Consider the following 20,200-nt stretch of genomic DNA (forward strand, 5'->3'; position numbering starts at 1 on the left):
TTTTTTTTTAAATGTGTTATTTATTTTTGAGAGAGCACAAGCAGGGGAGGGGCAGAGAGAGAAGGGGACAGAGGATCTGAAGCCAGCTCTGTGCCGACAGCAACAAGCCCGATGCGGGGCTTGAACTCACGAACCGCAAGATCATGACCTGAACGGAAGTCAGACACCCAACCGACTGAGCCACCCAAGGGCCCCTGTAATTGAACTTCTAAAGCCAATTAAAACACGTAAGATGGAATATTATTTAACAGTTTTAAAAAGTTAGCCATGAAGCCAGGAAAAGTCATGGAGGAAACGTCAAAGTGTATTAATAAGTGAAAACAGCCAACCTGAAAAGCCTACACACCGTGGGATTCCCACCATAAGACGATCTCAAATCTCGGGGCGCCGGGGGGGGCTCAGTCAGTTGAGCATCTGACTTCGGCTCAGGTCATGATCTTACGGTTCATGAGTTCGAGCCCTGCATCAGGCTCCGTGCTGGCAGCTCGGAGCCTGGAACCTGCTTCCGATTCTGTGTCTCCCTCTCTCTCTGCCCCTCCCCCACTTATGCTCGCTCTCTCTCTCTCTCTCTCTCTCTCTCTCTCTCTCTCTCTCTGCTCAAAAATAAATAACCATTAAAAAAATGAAAAAAAAAATCTTTGTCAAAACCAGACTGTATACGAGCACATAGACAATCTCTGTACCTTCCCCTTAATTGTTCTGTGAACCTAAAATCGCTTAAAAAAAAACAAAGTCTATTAAAAAAAAAACCCACATGGGGGTGTGCACGGACATTACAACAGCAGTTTTCCCTGGCGGGGGCGGGGGTATGACCTGGGCTGCTTCTGACCGTCCCCCGGTTTACAGTAAGGGGCAGGCACCTCACATCCACGAGAAACGACCCCAATTAAAGCTTCTTATGCGGGGACACTGGAGTGACACGTTCACACCCCCCCCCAGTACCCAGAGAATGCGTCCAGTTGTCCAGGCGGGGCGACCACCCAGCGTGCACAGCTCTTAGCGACAGCGGACGGGAACCACACCAGCCCGGAGGACACGTGACCTCCGCGTTCCGGTCAGACGCGGATGAGCCACGGGACCCGAGGATGGGACACCTGTTTTATGTGGCCTGCCCGGCGCGTCTGTGCAGCCAGGAGGGCAGGGTCCACTTTCACTCTGAGAAGCCCCGCTCCCGGCGGTGGCCCATGACGCTCTCCGGGTGGTGCGGCCTCCCCGCTGCCTTCCCGCTGGGGTGGGTGCGGGCAGGTGCATCCTGGCCTCTCAGCAAATCCCATAACCCTCGGTCTCTGTGACTGCTTTAAAGGCCAGCAGCTTGCCCACGCGGGGCCGATGGGGGTGAGCCTGAAAGCCGGACCCGGGGAGGCAGGGAGCTCCTGGGTCCCCCCGCCCGTGCCGTCTGTGAGAGGGCCTGCGGGGAGCGCAGATCCAGGTGGGGAGAGGCCGCGCCCCGTCCCAGGCCCACAGACTCTCTCTTGCCTTCCAGCTGCTTCTCCTTGACCAGGCAAGTCCCCCACTGCCCCTGGCTCCGCTCCTTCACAGGCCGGATCTGGTCCCCTTTCCGCGAACCCTGAGCGTGCCCGCTGCTGCCCGTGTGCCAGGGGCAGCTCTGCGGCCACAGCAGGTGCGGGTGCCTGGGGGGCCACCCCCATTTGTGAGGCCGAGCGGTCTTGCCAGAGGGGTGTCGTATCCGAGCTGGTGCCACGCCCACCTGCTGGAGGAGCTGGGCCGGGGTCACTGACGATGAGCTTGCAGGGGCCAACCACACCCGGCCGCTGTCACCGAGCTCTGCTGCCCTCCAGCCCCGGCGGGGACGGAGAGAAAAAGAGAGCACCCTTCACACGGAACACCTCTCCCCAAAGCCTCCCTTGCGCTCTATCCTCTGCACCTGGAGACGCGGCTGACGCAGGGCAAGCAGGAATTGCTACTCCCACTGGACAGATGGGAAAACCGAGGCTCCAAAAGGAGCCCCACGTCACATGCCAGTGGCTTGGGAGCGCCGCACAGCTCTCTGAGTGAGGCCGGGGCCTGGCCATCATATGACTCACCCCTGTGCCAGCAGGCCCGGGGCGGTGGTGAACTCTTCCCGGCAGCCCAAGGCCTGCAGGTGCTGTCGGCCAGCTCGGCAAAGGCTCCCGCCAGCCTGGTGTAGACGCCTTCCCTCCCGGCGTCTTCCCGCCCCCAGCAGCCTGGAGAGGGCCCAGCCTTTGCGCCACCCGCCGAGAAGGTACCGGGAGAATAAATCTCAGGGCAACCCCCTCGTGCCCTTCCCGAATGCTCCACGGCACCCAGCGAGAGAGGCTCCTCAGGACCTCCTCGAGGAGCATAATTCAAATTCCTTCCCCCGGGTCTCATCACAGAGGCCCGCTGCTTTCCTTAAATGGGGAATTTGCGAGCCCCTCTGTCAGCAGAGACCAGTTGGCGTGGATGTGCTTTGGCAGGCTCCCTGAACACGGCCACAGGCCCGGCCAAATTCCACGGGGGAAAGTCAACTTCCGAAGGAAAGCAGAGCGCCTGGGCTTTGCGCAGAGGCTGGCCGCGGTCGTGGGGCGGTCGTGGGGCGGTCGTGGGTCGTGGTTGTGTGTTACTTTAGGGCAGGACCATTTTGCATGTTAAAGAAGGGGTTGGGTTTTAGCCCGGCTTTAACTTGAGACCCGGGAGCCGCTGCAGCCCCTCGCGGGCCGAGCAGGCCGGGGCTGGTGCGGCCCCCACACCAGGTGCTCCGAGCCAGAAGGTCCTCCCCAGAGCCTGACCTTGGCCCTGGGGACGCCGGGGTCCTCCGTCTGCCCCGCCTGGATGCTCGCACTTTGCCACCGGTGCCGCCGAAGCATTGCTAGGCTCAGCGTCAGGACCACGGGCGCTCCTGGCAGCGGGGCTCTTGGTCACGTGCACAGAGACGGGCTGAGAACCCTCCTTCCTGATGAGGAGGTCCGGGTGGGTACCCCCTCATCCGAGGAAGAAGCCCAGTGGGAGACCATGTCACCGGAGGGCACGAGGAAACGACAGAGGCTCTGACGGAGCGGGGAAGGGGAAAGCGGATCCTGCAACCCTGTGCTCGTGGCCGGGACGCAGCACAAGACCTGTTGTCCCAGCTCTCAGGACGGCAGTCCCGTCCCCAGGACTCAGCCCCAACTTGTGACCTATGTCACTGTGGGCATCAAGCTGCCGGCCCGGAGTCCTCTCGTCCTGGGCAGCAGGGCGCCTCAGGGGACAGAACGGGCATCTCGAACCTTAGCCACAGGGGAAAAAAGCGTGGGGGAGAAGGCCAGGGCCCCAGAAGTCCTTCCCAGGGCGTCAAACCCAAGGTCAACGTCGCCCCAGGAGCAGGGTGTGGGAGAGAATTCAGAGGCAACCTCAGACGGGATTTTAATCCTTTAATGGGAAAAAGCCAGAGCTAGAGACTGACCGGCTCCCGGGGATGGTACAGCCAAGGCCAGCCTGACGGGAGCATGGAGCAGACTGCTCCCCACCGAGCACCCCCCAACCAGGCACAAGCACCTCCCAACTGAGCACCTCCCCACCAAGCATCTCCCGATCAAGCACCAAGCACCTCCCGAGAGAGCACCTCCCCACCAAGCACCCAGCACCTCCAATCAAGCGCCTCCCAACCAGGCACCAAGCACCTCCTCACTAAGCACCTCCCAACTAGGCACCAAGTACCTCCTAACTGAGCACAAGCGCCTCTCAACCAAGGTGGTGACAGGTCACGAGGAAGAAGAGAGACTTCTGTGCCCGGGCACGGAGGCTACGTTTGGGGTGGGGGGGAGGGGCATTTTTAGCGTAACAACAACACGTACCGAAGCCACTAACTGTTCGTGGTGTTTTCTGCATGACATGTGACACGGCCGCAACCCTGCACAGCTGGGGACACTGAGACAAAGAGCAGCAGCACACAACCCTTGCCTCTCGTCTTTCTCTCTAAGCTACATGCAAAGTAACAGCAAACCCCACACGGTTCTGCCTCCCAAACAGATCCCAACTCTGGTCGCTTCTCACCCACACCCCGCCAGCTTTCTGATCCAAGGCGCCACCCGCCACGACCAGGTGACAGTGACAGCCGCCAATGAGCCCCCTGCCCCCACCCTGAAGTCCACTCTGGCTCCAACCGCCGGAGAGACCCCTTAACGCACGGGCCAGACCCAGCGACTCCTCCACTCGAAATAGGGCCTGCCCCTCACCCACTCGATGTCCTCCCCTCTCCCCGCCCCCCACCCCACTACAGCCCCTCCAACAGGCCGGGCCTCCTCCTACCCCAGGGCCTTTGCACGGCCACTCTACCCACAATATCTGTCCCCTGCGTGGCCACATGGCTCTCTCTCTCATCTGCTCTCTCTCATCTCTCATCTCTCTGCTCAAATGTTGCTAACAGACACTCCTAGGCTCCTGACCTACAGGAAGCCACTTGCCTCACCCTCTTTGTCTTTGGGCCCTGCATTAGTCTCTTCTGGGGCTCATATTCTTCTCAGACATACTGTCTATCTACGGCCTTCTCCCCTCAGCGCAAAAGGGCCTCGGGGCGGCAGCCCTCAGCCTCTCCCATCACTGACAATGTCCCCTCCCGGCCAGGGAGACTCAGCCATGCCAGCTGCCACCTCCTAAAAGGTGGTCGGCGACTCCGGGAGTCGCAGAGCCACACCGCAGGAGAGGAGAGGTCTGAAGGGGGAGCATCCTGGGAGGTCAGCGTGGCCCCAGACAGCTCAGCCTGCTTGCGGTGGGGGTGGCAGAGGGGCCTCAGGGACGCCACTGTCAGGCTCGGCCCCCCAGGACGCTGAGGCTGGGGTGCTCCTCCGGTGGGGGGGGGAGGCCCCAGGCTGGTCTGGCCTGACTCCAGTGAGTCTGATTATCACGACCTTCAGGGCCGTGAATCCCAGCCCATCCCGCCCCTGGCGCACGCGCACACGGTTGACATGGGAACCGGTGGGTTCTGAGTCAACACGCTGAGCACCCCGGACATGCGGTTTACTTGGCCACCACAGCACCCCCTCGCCCAGCCTGTTCCCCACGCCACCCACACACCAGCCACAGCGCGGCCAGGGTCATCCGCAGGGCAGAGAGGGCACGGGCGGGGACAAGAGCAAGTTGGTGGCATTAGGTGACCAGAACCCAGGGGGTCGTACTGTCTTCCTGCTCCAGATGTCAGGGAGCCGTCCGTCTCCGACAGCGAACCGACGGTGGTTCGGCCGCTGCCTCCAGGCAGGCACCCGCCGCCCGGGGAAGGGCGTGGGGGAGGAGGGGGCTCGGGCGGGGGGAGGGCTGACGGAGCGAGCAGCGCCCGCTCAGGAAAGTCTAGCATGAGCCTGGCCGGGCCGGCCGGCGACACTCAGCCACCTCCCCACGCCCTCTCCGGCACAGCCTCCAAATCCCAGGACGTTCCCAGCCTCGCTGCCAGTCCCACAACCCCACCTGGATCTCACCGCTGGGCCCTGAGCGTTCGCAGGGCACAGTGAGCCCGGCCAGCCCAGGGAGCAGAGGAGAGCAGACGGCTTCCGGGAGGCCAGGGAAGCAACCCCCCGGCCAGCTCCCCTTCCGGACGAGGGCCTTCACCTCCGACACCATCTTCGCCGACGCTGCCGGAAAGGCGTAAACGGCACAGATTCTACCTGCTGGGTCGCCTGCACCTTCTCGGGTGCCACCGCGCACCCGACAGAGACGCCCAGTGACTCAGATCCACGGCCGAGCGCTCCCAGAGCCTCAGACGTGGCAGGTTTAAATCGGAAACCCAACCCCGGAACATCTAGGGGAAACAATTCTCGACAAGCTCTGAGAGGCGAACTCCTTTTAAGAGGGCCGGGTTTCCTCTGCAAGAGCTGCTCGGGCTCAAGGGAACTCAAGAGGGAAGCCGCGACCCCCTGAGCCCCGCCAAGGAGGAAGGCAGCTGGGTTTACCCGTGAGCGGGGTCCAAGGCGATGGCCCGCGGCTGGTCGAGGTCCTGCCAGAAGAGGACCTTCCGGGACGTCCCGTTGAGGTTGGCTACCTCGATGCGATTGGTCTCGGAGTCCGTCCAGTACAGCTTCTTGCCGACCCAGTCGCAGGCCAGGCCGTCAGGCGACACCAGGCCGGAGATGACCACGTTCTGCACGGCGGCCCCCGTCTGGTTCAGGTAGATCTGCTTGATGGCCTCCTCGCTCACGTCCGTCCAGTACACGGCTCCCTTGGAGAACTGGAAATCCACGGCGGCCGCGTCCTCCAGGCCGCTGACCACGACGGTGGACTCCAGCTTGACCCCGCCGGCATCCACCAGCCGCACGTCCCGGCGGTTGGCAAACAGCAGGAGCGGTGAGGCTGTGGGGGGTGGAGGCAAACCGTGAGGACCGCTGCCCAAGCCAGGAGCCGCACGGCCCGGGCCGGGGGGGCTGAGGGCACCGACCGCGTGCCCGGCCGCGCCCCAGGCCCCCTGCTCCTTCCCTCTGCTCCCCGAAGCACTGGCAGGAAGGTGCCCAGGCAGGCCCAGGCCGGGCCATCGCGAGGCTCCCCCAGTAACGGTACCGCTGTTACTGAAATCACAGAGGGCGGTCAGCCAGCTCCCCCAGGCCACGGTGACTCTCTCTGCCACGCCCGTCGCCTCCCACGGGGATGCCGCGGCCGCACTGGGCCTCTAGGGGCCACAGAGAAGTCACCGTGACGGCAAGGGAAGGGGATGTGAGGGCACCGGTCCTGGCCGGGAGAGCCTGAGGACTCCCATGCGATTCCCGGACCCGCTGTCCGCGCTCAGGCCCCTTCCTAGGACGGCGGCCTCGGTGTCCCAGTCCGGAATGCCACCCCTCAGCTCAAACCCCTCCGCCAGCTCCCTGTGCCGCTGGGACTGAGGCCAGGCTGCCAGAGCGAGCGCCCCGCTCAAACCCAGGCCACGGCCTCCGCAGGCCGCGCGGGGACACCGGAGGGCTCAAGGTCAGGACCCCCCGTGGGGCTCCCCACTGCCCCTGCCCCGTCAGTCTACAGCTCTGAGGCAGGAAGGAAGGCTGCAAAGATCAAACGGGGGGTGATGAGCCACATCGAGCTGGGCGTCCTGACCTCTCGCAAGGAAGAGATGGCCACAAAGGACATCTGTCCCCAAATCTCTGCCCCAGGCAGGTATAAACAGAGAGTACAGAGCATTGGTCCTCACGGGCTGACAGCTCTTTGCGATTCGCACGCAGAGCTGTGCGGGCTCCTCTGGACCCCGGGGACCCCGTGCGTGGGCCTGGGCTGGGGGTGACATCGCGCCCATCTTACTGAAGGGGAAGACGAGACTTCGAGAAACACCTGCGCGGCCAGGCTGAGCAGCCCCCGCACTCTGGAACCCGTATCGTTCCTAGAACTTCCTGTTGAAGTTTCTAGGAATTAAAAAATGGAACCTTCCCTGTTCTCCCAGCTTCTTACAGGAAGCTTTCCCAACGTGCCGAGGGTCCCAGCGGACCCTGCGCTCCAGGAAGGCCCGCTAGCCCGGGTAAGAGCAGTGCCCAGCAGCTGCTGTGTAAAACATCTCCCCCGCCCCACCCAGCCTCCAGCACCCACCTTCAAGAAGGTGAGTTACCTCTGCCCCGTAAGAGGTGTGGAGGAAAGGGGGGGGGGGGCTGTCCAGAAGGGTGTAGGGCCCCACCCCCAGCTAGAGGCTCTGGAGAGTGGAGGAGGGCCGCCCACGGCCACAGGCCTGGCCAGCAGCTGGGTGCCGTACAATGGTCAGGTGCCAGCCAGTGGGAGAAGGGGGAGGATGGTGGCCGGGGCTAGGGAGGGTCCAGAACCTCCAGAGGAGGAAGAACCCATGACCACCAGAGGCCGGGGGGGGGCCTTCCCTGGGAACAGGGCCACATGTGGGATCTGGAGGACACAGGGGCAGCAGTGGGCAAAGCCATAGCAAACAAAGACACCCCACGGCACGCCCAGGGTGATGGGCGTGCCCGCAGCACATTCCCATTCGTCACCATCGTGACGCTCCCGGCCACCCAGAGCAAGGATTACCAGCAAACCCGTTCCGCCCGCGAGGTTTAAGGTGCCCAGGCTCCTGAAGTCCCCGGCGGCAGGTCCCCTGGCTCGTCCCCACTCGTCCAGCAAAGGCACGACCTGCCCAAGCACGCGCAGTCGAGATTCCACACTATGGTTCTTAACCTTCTGAGGGTCACGATGTTCCCTGATAAGCTGGTCCTCTCCCCACAGACACACAGAGGCACACACACAGTGCTGTCACCAAGCCCCATGACGTCCCCCCCCCCCCCCCCGGGAGGACCTTGCTGAGGCACGCAGGGAGAAGCAGCTCACTTCTCTTACTATACATCAGGATCCGTCTCAGGAGGGAGTGAGCTCCCTGTTGCCACAGGTAATCAAGGGGAAGTCGGAGAGGACAGGTGAGGGGCTGCAGGGGAGGTGGACGGCCCCGCAGACAAGTAGTCTCCAATCGGCTGCTCTCCAGCCAGGACGTGTGGGGTGCGGGGGGCGGGGTGGGGAGGGGGCAAGTCGCTAGCCCAAGTGTTAGCCAGGAACCCAGAACACCCTACCCCCCAACAGAGGTCTCTGAGTGGGCAGGGGTGCTGAGCCGGGAGGGGAGAGGGAGGAAGGGAGCTCTTGGAAGCTGCCCCAGGCACAAAAAATCCTAGCTGTCTGTTCTTTCTCCCCAAACTGGAAAGACCACATTTTCACCACGGTTTACACTCTGGGCAGTTCAGGTGTATCCTTCAAAGGCCACAGATGGGGGGGGGGGGGGGGTGTTTTTCAATTTTTTGTGCTTCCCCCAAAGTGAGACTCTTGGGGAGGGGAGCCACCCTGGGAAGCCAGGGGTGGGTGGGCAGCAGGCAAACGTGGGTGCGGCCCGGGCAGGCGCGGCCCCAGCGGGCAGGCCCTTTCCAGGAGGAGCCACTCCTGCTTCTAGACTGTTTAGAAAGCATGGCACACTCAACCCCTAAGTCCCCAGAGGCACCCACCTCACTCTCCAGTCCCCTGGGAACCCACAGAGAGGGGGACTTCCGCAGCTAAGAGAAGGCAGCACCCGCTCTCCCGGTGGCCTGCTCAGGGCCTGGGGGACCCCGGCCAATTGGACCCCCCACCAGGAGACAGGGCCTCCCGGGGGGGGGGGGCCCTCTCCACTCCCCCAGGTGGAGAGTCGCTAGGGGGCAGGACAGACAGAAGCCAGCCTGCCATGGTGATGCTGGTGGGGGCAGGGCCCGGTGGAGCACAAACGTGGGGAAGGTCCCAGGACAGCAGTGAAGAGGGAGAGTGCACTGCACCGAGCCTAGGACAGAGCTGGCCCGGAGAGCTATGGCAGAGCACCATGGAGCTCCATCTGGGACACGCAGAGCCCACCCTCGTGTCCTATGTTACAGTGCGGGAAACAGACAAGAAACACTAACTACAACAGAAAAGGCAAAGTTAGTGCCTTGAAACATCAATGCTATGGTTTGGAAAAACAGAGCAGGGTAAAGGGTTTGGGGTGGGGGGGGGCTGTCATTTCACATGAAATGGTCAAGGCAGTCCCCCTGAGAAAGTAACAACTGGGCCAAGACCCGAGGGGGTGAGAGAAGGGAGGCACCACCAGCCGAGGGAGGAGCCAGTGCAAAGGTCCTGGGGTGAAGCGTGCGGGAGGAGCATACGCTGGTTCTATGCGCTTGCTCCTTCCCGCCAGGCAGCCTAACTATGTGTCCAAGACCCTCTGATCCCACAGCCCCCTGCGAGTCAGGGGTCTCAGCTGCCTGCCCCCCAGGTGAGACGACTGTAGCTCTGGGAAAGGCACTTGACCTGCCCCAGGTCACTCAACTCAGGGACGATCCGTTGACTTGTGGCCTGAGGTTCTGGGCAGTGAGAAGAAGGAATCACAGGAAGAAAGTGCAACGTAAGAGGGAAGAGAGGAGGGCGGACAGGCTGAGAGCAGGAGCCACTGGCCTGGCCACCTCCCAGCTCCGAACCCACAGGCATTGCCGCGAAAAACAGACTGTCACCTGGTGGCCGCGGATACCGGGACAACCCTTCCAGAAAACACTGTGGTGAGGGGTATTAAGGACATAAAAACATCTAAGCCCTCTCCCCGGGGATCACCCTTACAGGAATTCATCCCGAGGAACACCCAGAGGAAGGAAAAAGGTCTTGGTCACAGTATTTGCTTTGCTGCAGCCTTACTTGTAATAAAAAATAAACAAAATGCCTCCCGAGTCAGAGGTAACCAGACTATTCTGTCAGCGCAGTCACATCCACACACATCACGGGAAAATGGTTGCGGCAACATCGGAGAATGTGTCAGACGCCGTCTGGGTGGTGAAAGCACCCACACGCCACCTCCCTGTAAGCCCCGGTTTGCACGAGATCCGCGGATGCGGGAACGCACTGGTGGGGGGGGGGAACAGGAGACCGGACAAGGGAAAGCTAACCCTGTTGGGTCTCCGGGTAAAATCACTTTTTATGTTGCCACCCCAAGTTCCATTTAGGTTGCTACAAAGTTATCTGTTATCTAAGCGTTTTTCAGGACCACGCGTCAGAAGGGCCACGGACCGGTCGGCCCTCCCACCGCTCAGACGTGACCCTCTCGGACTGCGACGTCTGGTCTGGGATGGGGTGATCACTGTACCTGTGCGGCCGTGAGGCTTGGCCAGGGCGATGCATACAAAGGCTCGGGCCAGGAGCAGCACGACAGCAGCCGGGAGGGCCAGCGCCGAGCCAGGTCTGTTCCAGAAGAACATTCACAGACTTGGACGCGGGGGGGGGGGGGGGGGGGGGGGGGGGGGGGCTGGCCTGTCGCCGGGAGATTTGGGGCAAAACTTCAGAGGCAGGAAATGAGACCTGCTCTTCGTTAAAAGGTACTGCGGCGCCCCAAGCACACCGAATCCCCCATGACTTTCTTCCTTGGTCCTGGTTTCCCAGTTGGCTTAACCAGGCGCAGAGTACCCTTTCCGTGACCCTGGGTTTCCACGGCCCCTTCTTGGCATGACCCTGAGGACCCCTCACAGAGTCCTGCGTTCTCTCCACGCCTCTGTGGTGCCAGGGGCCTGGAAGCAGGTGGTCTGATGTTCCCGGCACGCTCGGCCGGTGTGGGACCAAGGCCGGCTCCTTCTCCCTCCGGCCTCGGGTGCCAGGGCCCGTGATCAATTTCCAGTCCCCACCGCAGCAGGAGCCTGAAACCCCAGCACCAACCATCCCCCCCGTTACCCCGTGTAAGCACATCCACTATTTACACACGGAATTCATAGCAGATGTCCGGGCTTCCGTGGCAACACCCTGTATTTTATGCTGTTCACATGGTGACGCTAAACACAAGCAACTCAAGGTAACCCAATCTGCCCCTCGTCCACCGAACGAGCAACGCTTTCAGCACACGCCCTATTGATACTCACCAAGCGTTACACTGCTCATGGCCGAGCAGGCAAGGCCTGGACACAAAGCTGTGGATCCGTCAGCCGGGAGCCACCCTTTGTCCCACGCCAGCCCCACGGGGAAGGAAGACTACGCGGGCCCGCATTCGAGGAGCCCAGAAACCGACGGGGCAGGACACATGCTGCGCACGCACAGTTAACCTACGCGGGAAGAAACGGCAGGTGAGGGCCACGGTCAGGGGGTGCCTGGAGCCTGAAGGAGACCGAGCCGTCGGCCGGACCTGGCAGGCTTCCTGGAGGAAGGGAGACCGGAGCCTTGAAGGATGATTAGGGAATGCTGAGCACGTCTAGGCTCGACACCGAGATGCCTCTGTGACTAAGTTAATTTTACTCGCGACGGCTTACAAGCCACTTACCCAACTGACCCCGGGTGCCTGCTGGCAGTTCGTCCAAAAGGGTTTCGATGCTACCCTCTCGCACACCCGTCCCCAGGGGCAGGCGCGCCACCACCTCTCCCACCTGTGCCACTCGTCCGGTGCTCCCGGGTCCACCTCCACCTTCCCTCTGCTGGTCTCCTGTCCGCCTGTCCAGGCCTGCAGCAGCACCGAGCAGACCCCTCCTGACTCTCCCCTCCCCATCCCCTCACACATTTTACAACCGGCTTCCCAAGTTGTGTCTGCGGGGACCTTTTTATGGAAGCTTCAGGTTTTCACGGCACGAGAAAGCAAAACCGTCACGGCTTGGCTGGCGGCACAGAGAGATGCAAACGACGCTTCTCACACTGCGGCTTGTGGCGGTGGAAGCCCGGCTTCGGGAGCGCGGGAAATGACAGCGGGCGGTGGGCGGAGGCGACGGCCACACGACAGCACGAATGCGCTTCACGCCGCTGGACTGGACGCTGTGTAATGGTTACGATGGTCAACTTTACGTGATGTGTATTTTAACACTGCTATTTACAATAGTAAAAATGAAACCGGATGGTGGGGCGGCATAGAATATTATAAGCTACTGCAAAGAATGCCTTAGAACTACAATTACAGCCTTCGTTCAGGATTTTGTTTTTAAATTTTTTAACGTTTATTTGTTTTTGAGAAAGAGCGAGTGAGTAGGGAAGGGGCAGAGAGAGAGAGAGAGAATGAGCAGGGGAGGGGCAGAGAGAGAGGGAGACACAGAATCCAAAGCAGGCTCCAGGCTCTGAGCTGTCAGCACTGAGCCCGACACGGAACTCGAACTCATGAACCGTGAGCTGAGCTGAAGCTCATGACCTGAGCTGAAGTCAGGTATTTGACCGACTGAGCCACCCGGGCACCCCCAGCATTTTGTTTTTAGATGTTGGGCAGTCATCAGAGCATGTCCACGATATGCTATTCGTTTATTTCATCCAGTGTAGACTCATTTATTCCTATCCCATTAAATGGGTTAAGATCCAATATTCCCATTTACTCTGATGTCCATACCTCCCTGGACTGGGATAGTGAGAGTCCCTTCACACTGGCTCTTGCATCCTCTTGGCACGTCCCCATTACCCGCTGAGGATTTCTTTACCTTCTGGCCCAGTGACACGCTCCGGGCATAGGTGCCCTTTCCCCTGCCCCAGCCCTGGAGCTGGCATCTCCTCTGAGGAGCCCTGGTTCCTCTCCGGGGACAGTGGGACAGAAGCCCAGACCCAGGGGCTCCTGGGGGGCTCAGTCGGTTGAGCGTCCGGCTTCCGCACAGGTCATGATCTCACGGTTTGCGGGTTCGGGCCCCATGTTGGGCTCACTGCGTCAGCACAGAGCCCGCTTCAGATCCTCTGACTCTCCCTCTCTCTGCCCCTCCCCTGCTCATGCATTCTTACTCTCTCTCCCTCTCTCGAATATAAATAAACATTAAAAAAAAAATTTTTTTTAGAAGCCCAGACCTGGGCATTGGGTGTGCTCACCGCCACCTGGAAGTCACCGCCTCCGGGGCGAGACAGAGACAGAGGTAGAAAAACATGGGGGGGGGCACCCTTTTTACCCACACATCCCATCTCTGAGCTTGCCCACTCGCTAAGTTGTACTCACAACCGCCAGGTCACCGGGGGAGCCTCTGGGATCGCCCGCAGACACACACGCGCGTGCACAGGCTCAAGCACCCGCCCTGCCCTCTTGTTTCCGCTCCCACATTGCACACAAGCGCCCTTTTCATGATCTACTACTTAGTGCCACGCTGTTCACGTTTCTGTGCATTTTGTCGGGGGGTGTCGCCGTTAAAAACGGCCCCCAGGCCTAGCGCTCGAGTGCCGTCTAGCGCACCTCCGTGCAAGAAGGCCGCGGCGTGCCTGGGAGACAAAACACGCGTTCGACGGGCTTCCTCCAGGCACGACTCACCCGCTGCTGGCCGCGCGTTCAGCACTAACGCACCAGCCGCACATACTAAATAAGGTGTCTTTAAACAAAAGCACATGGGAAACATCACGTGCTCATCGGCAGAGGAAGATGTTGGGTTCACGGGAACCCAACCCTGCGCCCCAGGAACGACGGTTCCGTATTCGCGAACCCAGCGTGCGCGGGGACCCTGCAGACCACGACTGCCGCCAACACGGAGAATCGTCCGCACGAACACGCATACGCCTTCATACACACCTGCGCCCAGAGCCATTTCTGAATCTCCTTCCGCGTGTCCGACTCGCGGTACCAATCCGTGGGTGTGCGGGTGCCCCCTGCAATGTCACCCAATGCCCTGGGGCTGTTTCTGATCTTTCCCCCCTTTCTGGGTGTGTATCTTCTCCAAAGTGGAAACCTGGCGTTTGTGACTGGCAACCTATTTGCTCATTCACTCACCGTAACCGACTTCCCAACTGCCCCCAGTCTCTGCCGCCGGCCACCGCTCGCCGCACCCCGCCTCGCCTCTCGGACGCCAGGAGCCCCAGGCCCTGCTACCACCGGCACCCGCCAGCCGCACCCCATCACTACCCCTCTTCCTCGCGCGCCAGGAGCCTACACGTGTGCACCGGGACAGGAAAGGAAGAACGGAGCCCTGAGTCCACAGATCGACGCGGTGGGAAGTGACATCTCCCGGATATGGTCTTCCTACCCCTACGCCTCCTTTAGTGTCCTTCTAACAAACCGTATCACTTTTCCATACAGTCTTGCACGTTAGTACTTAGATATAATCCTAGCTACTTAACTTCAAACCATCATTTAGGGCCGCTCTGCGTGGTGCAGTCCACTGAGCATCCGACGTCGGCTCAAGCCATGATCATAGAAGTTCAAGCCCCGCGTCGGGCTCTGTGCTGACAGCCAGGAGCCTGAAGTCTGCTTCGGATTCTGTGTCTCCCTCTCTCTCTGCCCCTCCCCCGCTCACACCGTCTCTCTCAAAAATAAACATTAAAATTTTTTTCTTAATTAAAAAAAATAATGCTAACAGAGGAACTACAGAATTCCTTGAATGTTATGATAAAGCATGAAATTTCAAAGGCACTGAGGCTGGGTGCAGGGGGAGGAGTGTTCAGGGCAATGTGGAAGCCTCTCCCCACCCCCCCCCCCAGGCAGGAAAGTTCTATTTCCCCTGTAGAGGAAATGCACGAAAAAGCGCAGATCTGGCTAAAGTGACAGGGATCGAGGAGAAATCTGTGCAGCCGCCCAAACTGCAAGTGAGCTCGGCTCCCCAGCTCTGCGCTCAGAGACGCTCAGTCCCTCACCTCCAAGTGCAAGAATCACGCACCTGACGGCCAAGCACAGAAGGCAGGGATGTGAAAATGGCTGTGGCTCCACCACGAGCACCGACCTCAGCAAAATCCGACCGCTGGTTTCTCATGGCGACTTCTCGATTGACTCTCTTTAACGCGGGCAGCCCCTCGAAGCCGGGGACCTCCCCACCCCGCGCCTCCGCCCCCTCCCCCACCCCCCCCCCACCTCCCCCCCCCCCCCCCCCCCCCCCCCCCCCCCCCGGCACCAGGGACGCACCCTCCCGCCCTTCGCGGCTCGGCGACCACGATCCCAGCCACAGTCTTACCTTCCGTCTCCAGCCTCTACCCAGTGACGACGGGCTCGCTCTGCAACACATTCCGCAGCGGCCTCGACGTTCTCCAGGGGAGTCTTGACATTTACAGCAATAATAAAATGTTGGGTTTCCTTTGGCTGAACAGATGTTCTGCCTTTCATGGAAAGGCTCTGCAAACTCAAACTTGCCGGCCTGAATGGGCCTGAGCCGGGGTGGAACCCTCTGTGACGTCTCCGGGCACTCCGGGACGGCTCTGCTCCCCAGGCTCCCTCCTCACCTGACCTGTCACGGCCCCCCCCCCCGCCCAGATTCCCCCTCCATGCCCCCACTCCCACCAGAGGAGACGAGGAGAAGCCCACCCTCTCCACCACCGTGCCTGCGGCCGCTCCTACCCACAAGCCCCTCTGGGTCCCTCACCGAGCCCGGGTGAAAGCCAGGTCCTCTGCGACACCGCCCAGCTGGGGGCAGGGATGGGCCAGCTGCCCAAGGGGACGTGAGCCTTCGAGGCTGCCCCTGCAGGCAGGGCTTCTGGCCGAGGGCCCTCCCTCCACCCTCCCATTCCAGTGCTATCCAGCTAATGGCCCATCCATCGATGGGGTGTGTTGACGTGTGCACAAGAATAATGAATAAATATGACAGTTCGCTTCAAATCCAGAGCAGATACAGCCAAGGTTCGCATAAGACTATACATAACCCATTAAAAGGCCTGTTTATCTATCCCCAAACCAAGGCTGCTCAGGCTATAAAGAGCTTTTATTACAACCACAAGGGTGGGGAATTCAGAACCGACAAAACTTGAGTGGTGCCTCCTGGGGCAGGGCAGGTGGGGGAAGGCTAGAAAGCAGCTCCAGGAATCTTCCGGAACAGTGGAACACCTACTCTCGACCTGGGCTAAGGCGGTGAGCTGCGGACATTCCCCAAGCTGCTCTCCCAAGGTCTACGCACATCACGGGCCTCAGAACCAAGGCCACGGCCTCTCACCCCGCCTTCCCTGTCCCAGCCCAGCCACGTGGGTCAGTGCCCTGCCCTCCAGGCTTGCCTCTCACCTGCTGGGCTCCTGGCGTCTCCCACCTGCTCCCGCATCCACAGGCTGCGCCAGCCTGGGCTCCCTGCACAGCTCGCAGCCCTTTCTCCAGCTCGATCGCCCCATTTCTGCCGTCCCCGAGCTGTCACACTGATCTCCCTCTCTCACTCTCACACACACACACACACACACACACACACACACACACACACACACAGTAATTAACCCTGAGGTCCAGGCAAGTTTCCTGAGCAGGGACCACATTTCAAAGGTCAGGGAAGCAGATGAACAGGAAACTACAGGGGCAGGTTCGGGGGGCGGAGCAGGAAAGAAGAAATCAGCTGCGAGAGATACAAAGAAACTGAAGTTTCAGACACTTCAGGGCCAACGAAGCCTAGAGGACACAGGCTCATTAAAGGGTTTCCATTAAACAGGGAGATGGGCTGGGGGTCCCCACTATCCCCTGCACGAGGGGGGCCGTGCCCGGGGGCAGGCAGGCGGATGCTCCAGCCAGAGCAGAGGACCAGCCTGGGCTCAGCCCCTCGGGAAAGTCCAGGGGCACAAGCAAAGGCCCAGGACCTGGCACAGACCCACCGAGCCAGAGGGATCCCTGAGTATCAGCTGGGTAGCCCACCGCCCCCAAGGGCCTCTCTGAGGGTCCCAACCCTGGCCCGTGTGACACGGAACCCTTCCAGGGGTGACTGCGCAGCCCTAAGTCCCACCCCGCAGGGGGTCACCCCAGCCCGGGACATCTCCAGGGATGACTGTCGGAGGGTCATCAAGCCTCCCACCTCGCAAGCCCCGGAAACCCCTTCTCGACTGAAGCCGGCTCCCCGGAGCCCGGCCCCCAGCCCAACTCCCACACGGGACAGCAGACCCCAGAGGGATGGGCAGAGAAGGAACTGGCATCTGCTGTGGGCCTACTCAGCCTCTACCTTAACCCAGTTCAATCTCATAACACCCCCTGCTCCCCACCCCTGGCCCTGATGGAGGAGCAAGCTTTATTTGGGGGGGGGGGGGGTTATCCCTCCAGCAGCTGAAGCCCACACAGCAAAGGGCGGAGCCAAGAGGTAGAACCCCAACCCTAAGCTGGCTTCTGCCTCCACCCCCTGCCACCATGCCACATGTCACCCAGATCTATCTCGGGGGATAAACCCCAAAAGCAACCAACAAGCAGCCTCACAGAACATAAAGGTGGACACCCCACGTCTCTTGACATGAGTGGCTGAGAGTTTACTTTGACCTTGGATTCAGGCACAAAGCTGGGCCACTCCACACAGCCAGCAAACAGGGAGGATGCCCAGAGGGGACAACTGTGAAGAAGTCACCCCAAAGCAAGGGTGACAGGGAAGAAGAGTGCTGGTGATGTCCCGTGTCCCTTTGGGCACAGCCCAGCTCACACACCAGTAGTCGACCCTTTTTCCCCCCAACCTGTAAAGCCAGCCTAGGGAGAAGGGGGCACAGTCTAGCACGGAATTGCCATTTTAAAGGCTCTGAGAAGTCCTGCAGTGAAGAAACCTACGTCATGCTCTATACCCAGGACTTCCCAAGTGTATCTGATGAAAAGAGCATCTTTTAGTTTGGGCCCAGGGGACACATTTCGAAAAAATACTGGCCTGAAGGTGAAGCGAAACAGAAAACACAAAGGTAAAACTGAACAGGACACATCCTCGGAGAATGGGCAGACACCACAAGTCCCCAAGTGCTGGCCATCTCCAGCTCGGCACACTCACTTGCCACCCCCAGCCACCTCCTCCCCCTTTCGTGGACAAGAAGCCTGATGTCCACCAAGGCTGGGGGCTCTGTGGGGCCACGTGGTCTTCTGGCCAGAGAGGACGTCTGTCCTGCCAAAGAGGCTTTCTCCACCTGGTCACTGGGAAATCGTCTGCGACAAACCACCCCACATACAAATGACCCAAGAAGCTCCAGGACATTGGTCCACACGGGCAACAGAGCATCCGAACCCTGCCAACACCGCCCAGAACCACAAATGACCCACCTGACCCAAGGGCCACGTCCTTGACCCTGGCCCCAGAAGTGCACCGAAACCCCAGAGCTGGTTCCAAGGCCAGGGAGGGGAGGACCCAGCCCACACCAGGGCCAGTCACCTGAGACAAATCGCCTTTTCCAAAACTGAGTCCACAAATGGAGCCCAGCAGTGGTGGAGGTCAGGGTGTGGCTATGAGCCCCGCAGAGATTTCCCTGTGAGGGAAATGAAGCCATTTCCTCTACCAACTATGCTTTAATTGGGCAAATATATAGATTTCCCTGCAGTGACCGTGCAGGTGCTGACAGGTGAGGGGGCCTGAAGGAAGCGGGCGGTCAGGGCTCACCACCTCGGTCTCCCCCTCCAGCTCTCTCGTGCGCTCGCTCACACGCGTGTGCACGGCCTCACACGCACGCAGACACTCACTCTGCACGCCTGAATTTAGCCACCGCGGAATGCTACCAACTCACTGATACCTAGGACAAGTTTGTAGGAAATATGACATTTGATTTATGTCTGCCAATGTGCGTTTGCACTAATTAGAAGGTTTGGGGCAGAGCAGGGGAAAATATGTATTTCAAAGGCCCAGTTTGACTTGCCAGAAACCAGCCCGTTACTAACATTCTTATTTTCGACAAAATATAGCATTCTGATTACATAGCATTTCGGTTCAACAGCTCCCCGCTCCCGGAAGTGGCCCAAGGCCATGGCAGAGACTGACTCGGGGGCCCATTCCAGCGGATGGGGAGGCGGTGGCTTCCATCCAAAGCCCTGAGGCCCCATGGAAACAGGCACCAGGTGGCCACTCAGAAGGTGAGGCCACCCAGGAGAGCCTCTGGCCTCAGTGTCCTCCCCACACGCCCTTATAATGAAGTCACCTATTTAAATGCACCGGGGGCTCTGCAGCCTTTCTCCTTGACAGATGAAAGAAAACAGTTTTATAATTCAAATGGCAATTAAGGGGTAGGCAGTGGGGCCTGGGGCCACCAATTTTAGTCCCCGCATGACCCCAAGCAAGTTTTGCAGGCTCTCCTAGCCTTAGTTTCCTCATCTACATAATGGGCACCCAGTCCCCAGAGCGGCTGCAAGGATTAAATGAGTCAATCGAACAGCCCTTAGACCCCGCCTGCTACACCGTGAATGGGTAGTAACTATGAGTTATTTTTACTTATTAAGTCTAGGTATTTGTACCATGGGTGCTCTGAGGCAGGATGCATTAACCAAAAACTAAAGATTGCATTAAATGCATACCCCAGAGAAAAATGCACACCCCAGGGCCGCCTGGGTGGCTCAGTCGGTTGAGCGTCCGACTCTGGCTCAGGTCATGATCTCGCAATTTGTGAGGTCAAGCCCTGCGTCGGGCTCTGTGTTGACAGCTCGGAGCCTGGAATCTGCTTCGGATTCTGTGTCTCCTTCTCTCTCTGCTTCCCCACCCCCTCACCCCCCGACCAACTTGTGCTCTGTTTCTATCAAAAATGAGTAAAATATAAAAATTAAAAAAAAAAAGGAAAAAAATGCACACCCCATAGAAACATGTTAATTTTTAATGTTTATTTATTTTTTGAGAGAGAGAGAGAGACAGAGAGTGAGTGGGGGAGGGGCAGAGAGAGAGAGGGAGACACAGAATCCGAAACGGGCTCCAGGCTCGGAGCTGTCAGCGCAGAGCCCGATGTGGGGCTTGAACTCACGAATGGTGAGATCATGACCTGAGCCAAAGTCAGACGCTTAACTGACGGAGCCCCCCAGGAACCCCCCACAGTAAACATTCTTTCTTTTTAAATTATTTCTGTTATTTTTTTCCTTAACATTTATTTATTTTTGGGACAGAGAGAGACAGAGCATGAACGGGGGAGGGGCAGAGAGAGAAGGAGACACAGAATCGGAAACAGGCTCCAGGCTCCGAGCCATCAGTCCAGAGCCCGACGCGGGGCTCGAACTCACGGACCGCGAGATCGT

At 59.7% G+C, this 20,200-nt stretch overlaps 1 protein-coding gene across 3 annotated transcripts in view; it reads right to left on the reverse strand.

Moving 5' to 3' along the window:
* LRP5 (LDL receptor related protein 5) overlaps window positions 1–20,200 on the reverse strand; it is a 104,399-nt gene that overhangs the window by 68,136 nt on the left and 16,063 nt on the right. Inside the window, exon 2 of one of the 3 annotated variants that reach the window (XM_047877103.1) lies at window positions 5,883–6,279. The exons of 1 other annotated variant lie outside the window; for it this stretch is intronic. In XM_047877103.1, coding sequence (XP_047733059.1) covers window positions 5,883–6,279 — 397 coding nt within the window. Of the gene's footprint in view, window positions 1–2,045; window positions 2,358–5,882; window positions 6,280–20,200 lie in introns of those variants that run through there. One more of the 3 variants, XM_047877104.1, reaches the window with a different exon arrangement.

Source organism: Prionailurus viverrinus, chromosome D1 (genome assembly GCF_022837055.1).
Source record: "Prionailurus viverrinus isolate Anna chromosome D1, UM_Priviv_1.0, whole genome shotgun sequence".
NCBI lineage: Eukaryota > Metazoa > Chordata > Mammalia > Carnivora > Felidae > Prionailurus > Prionailurus viverrinus.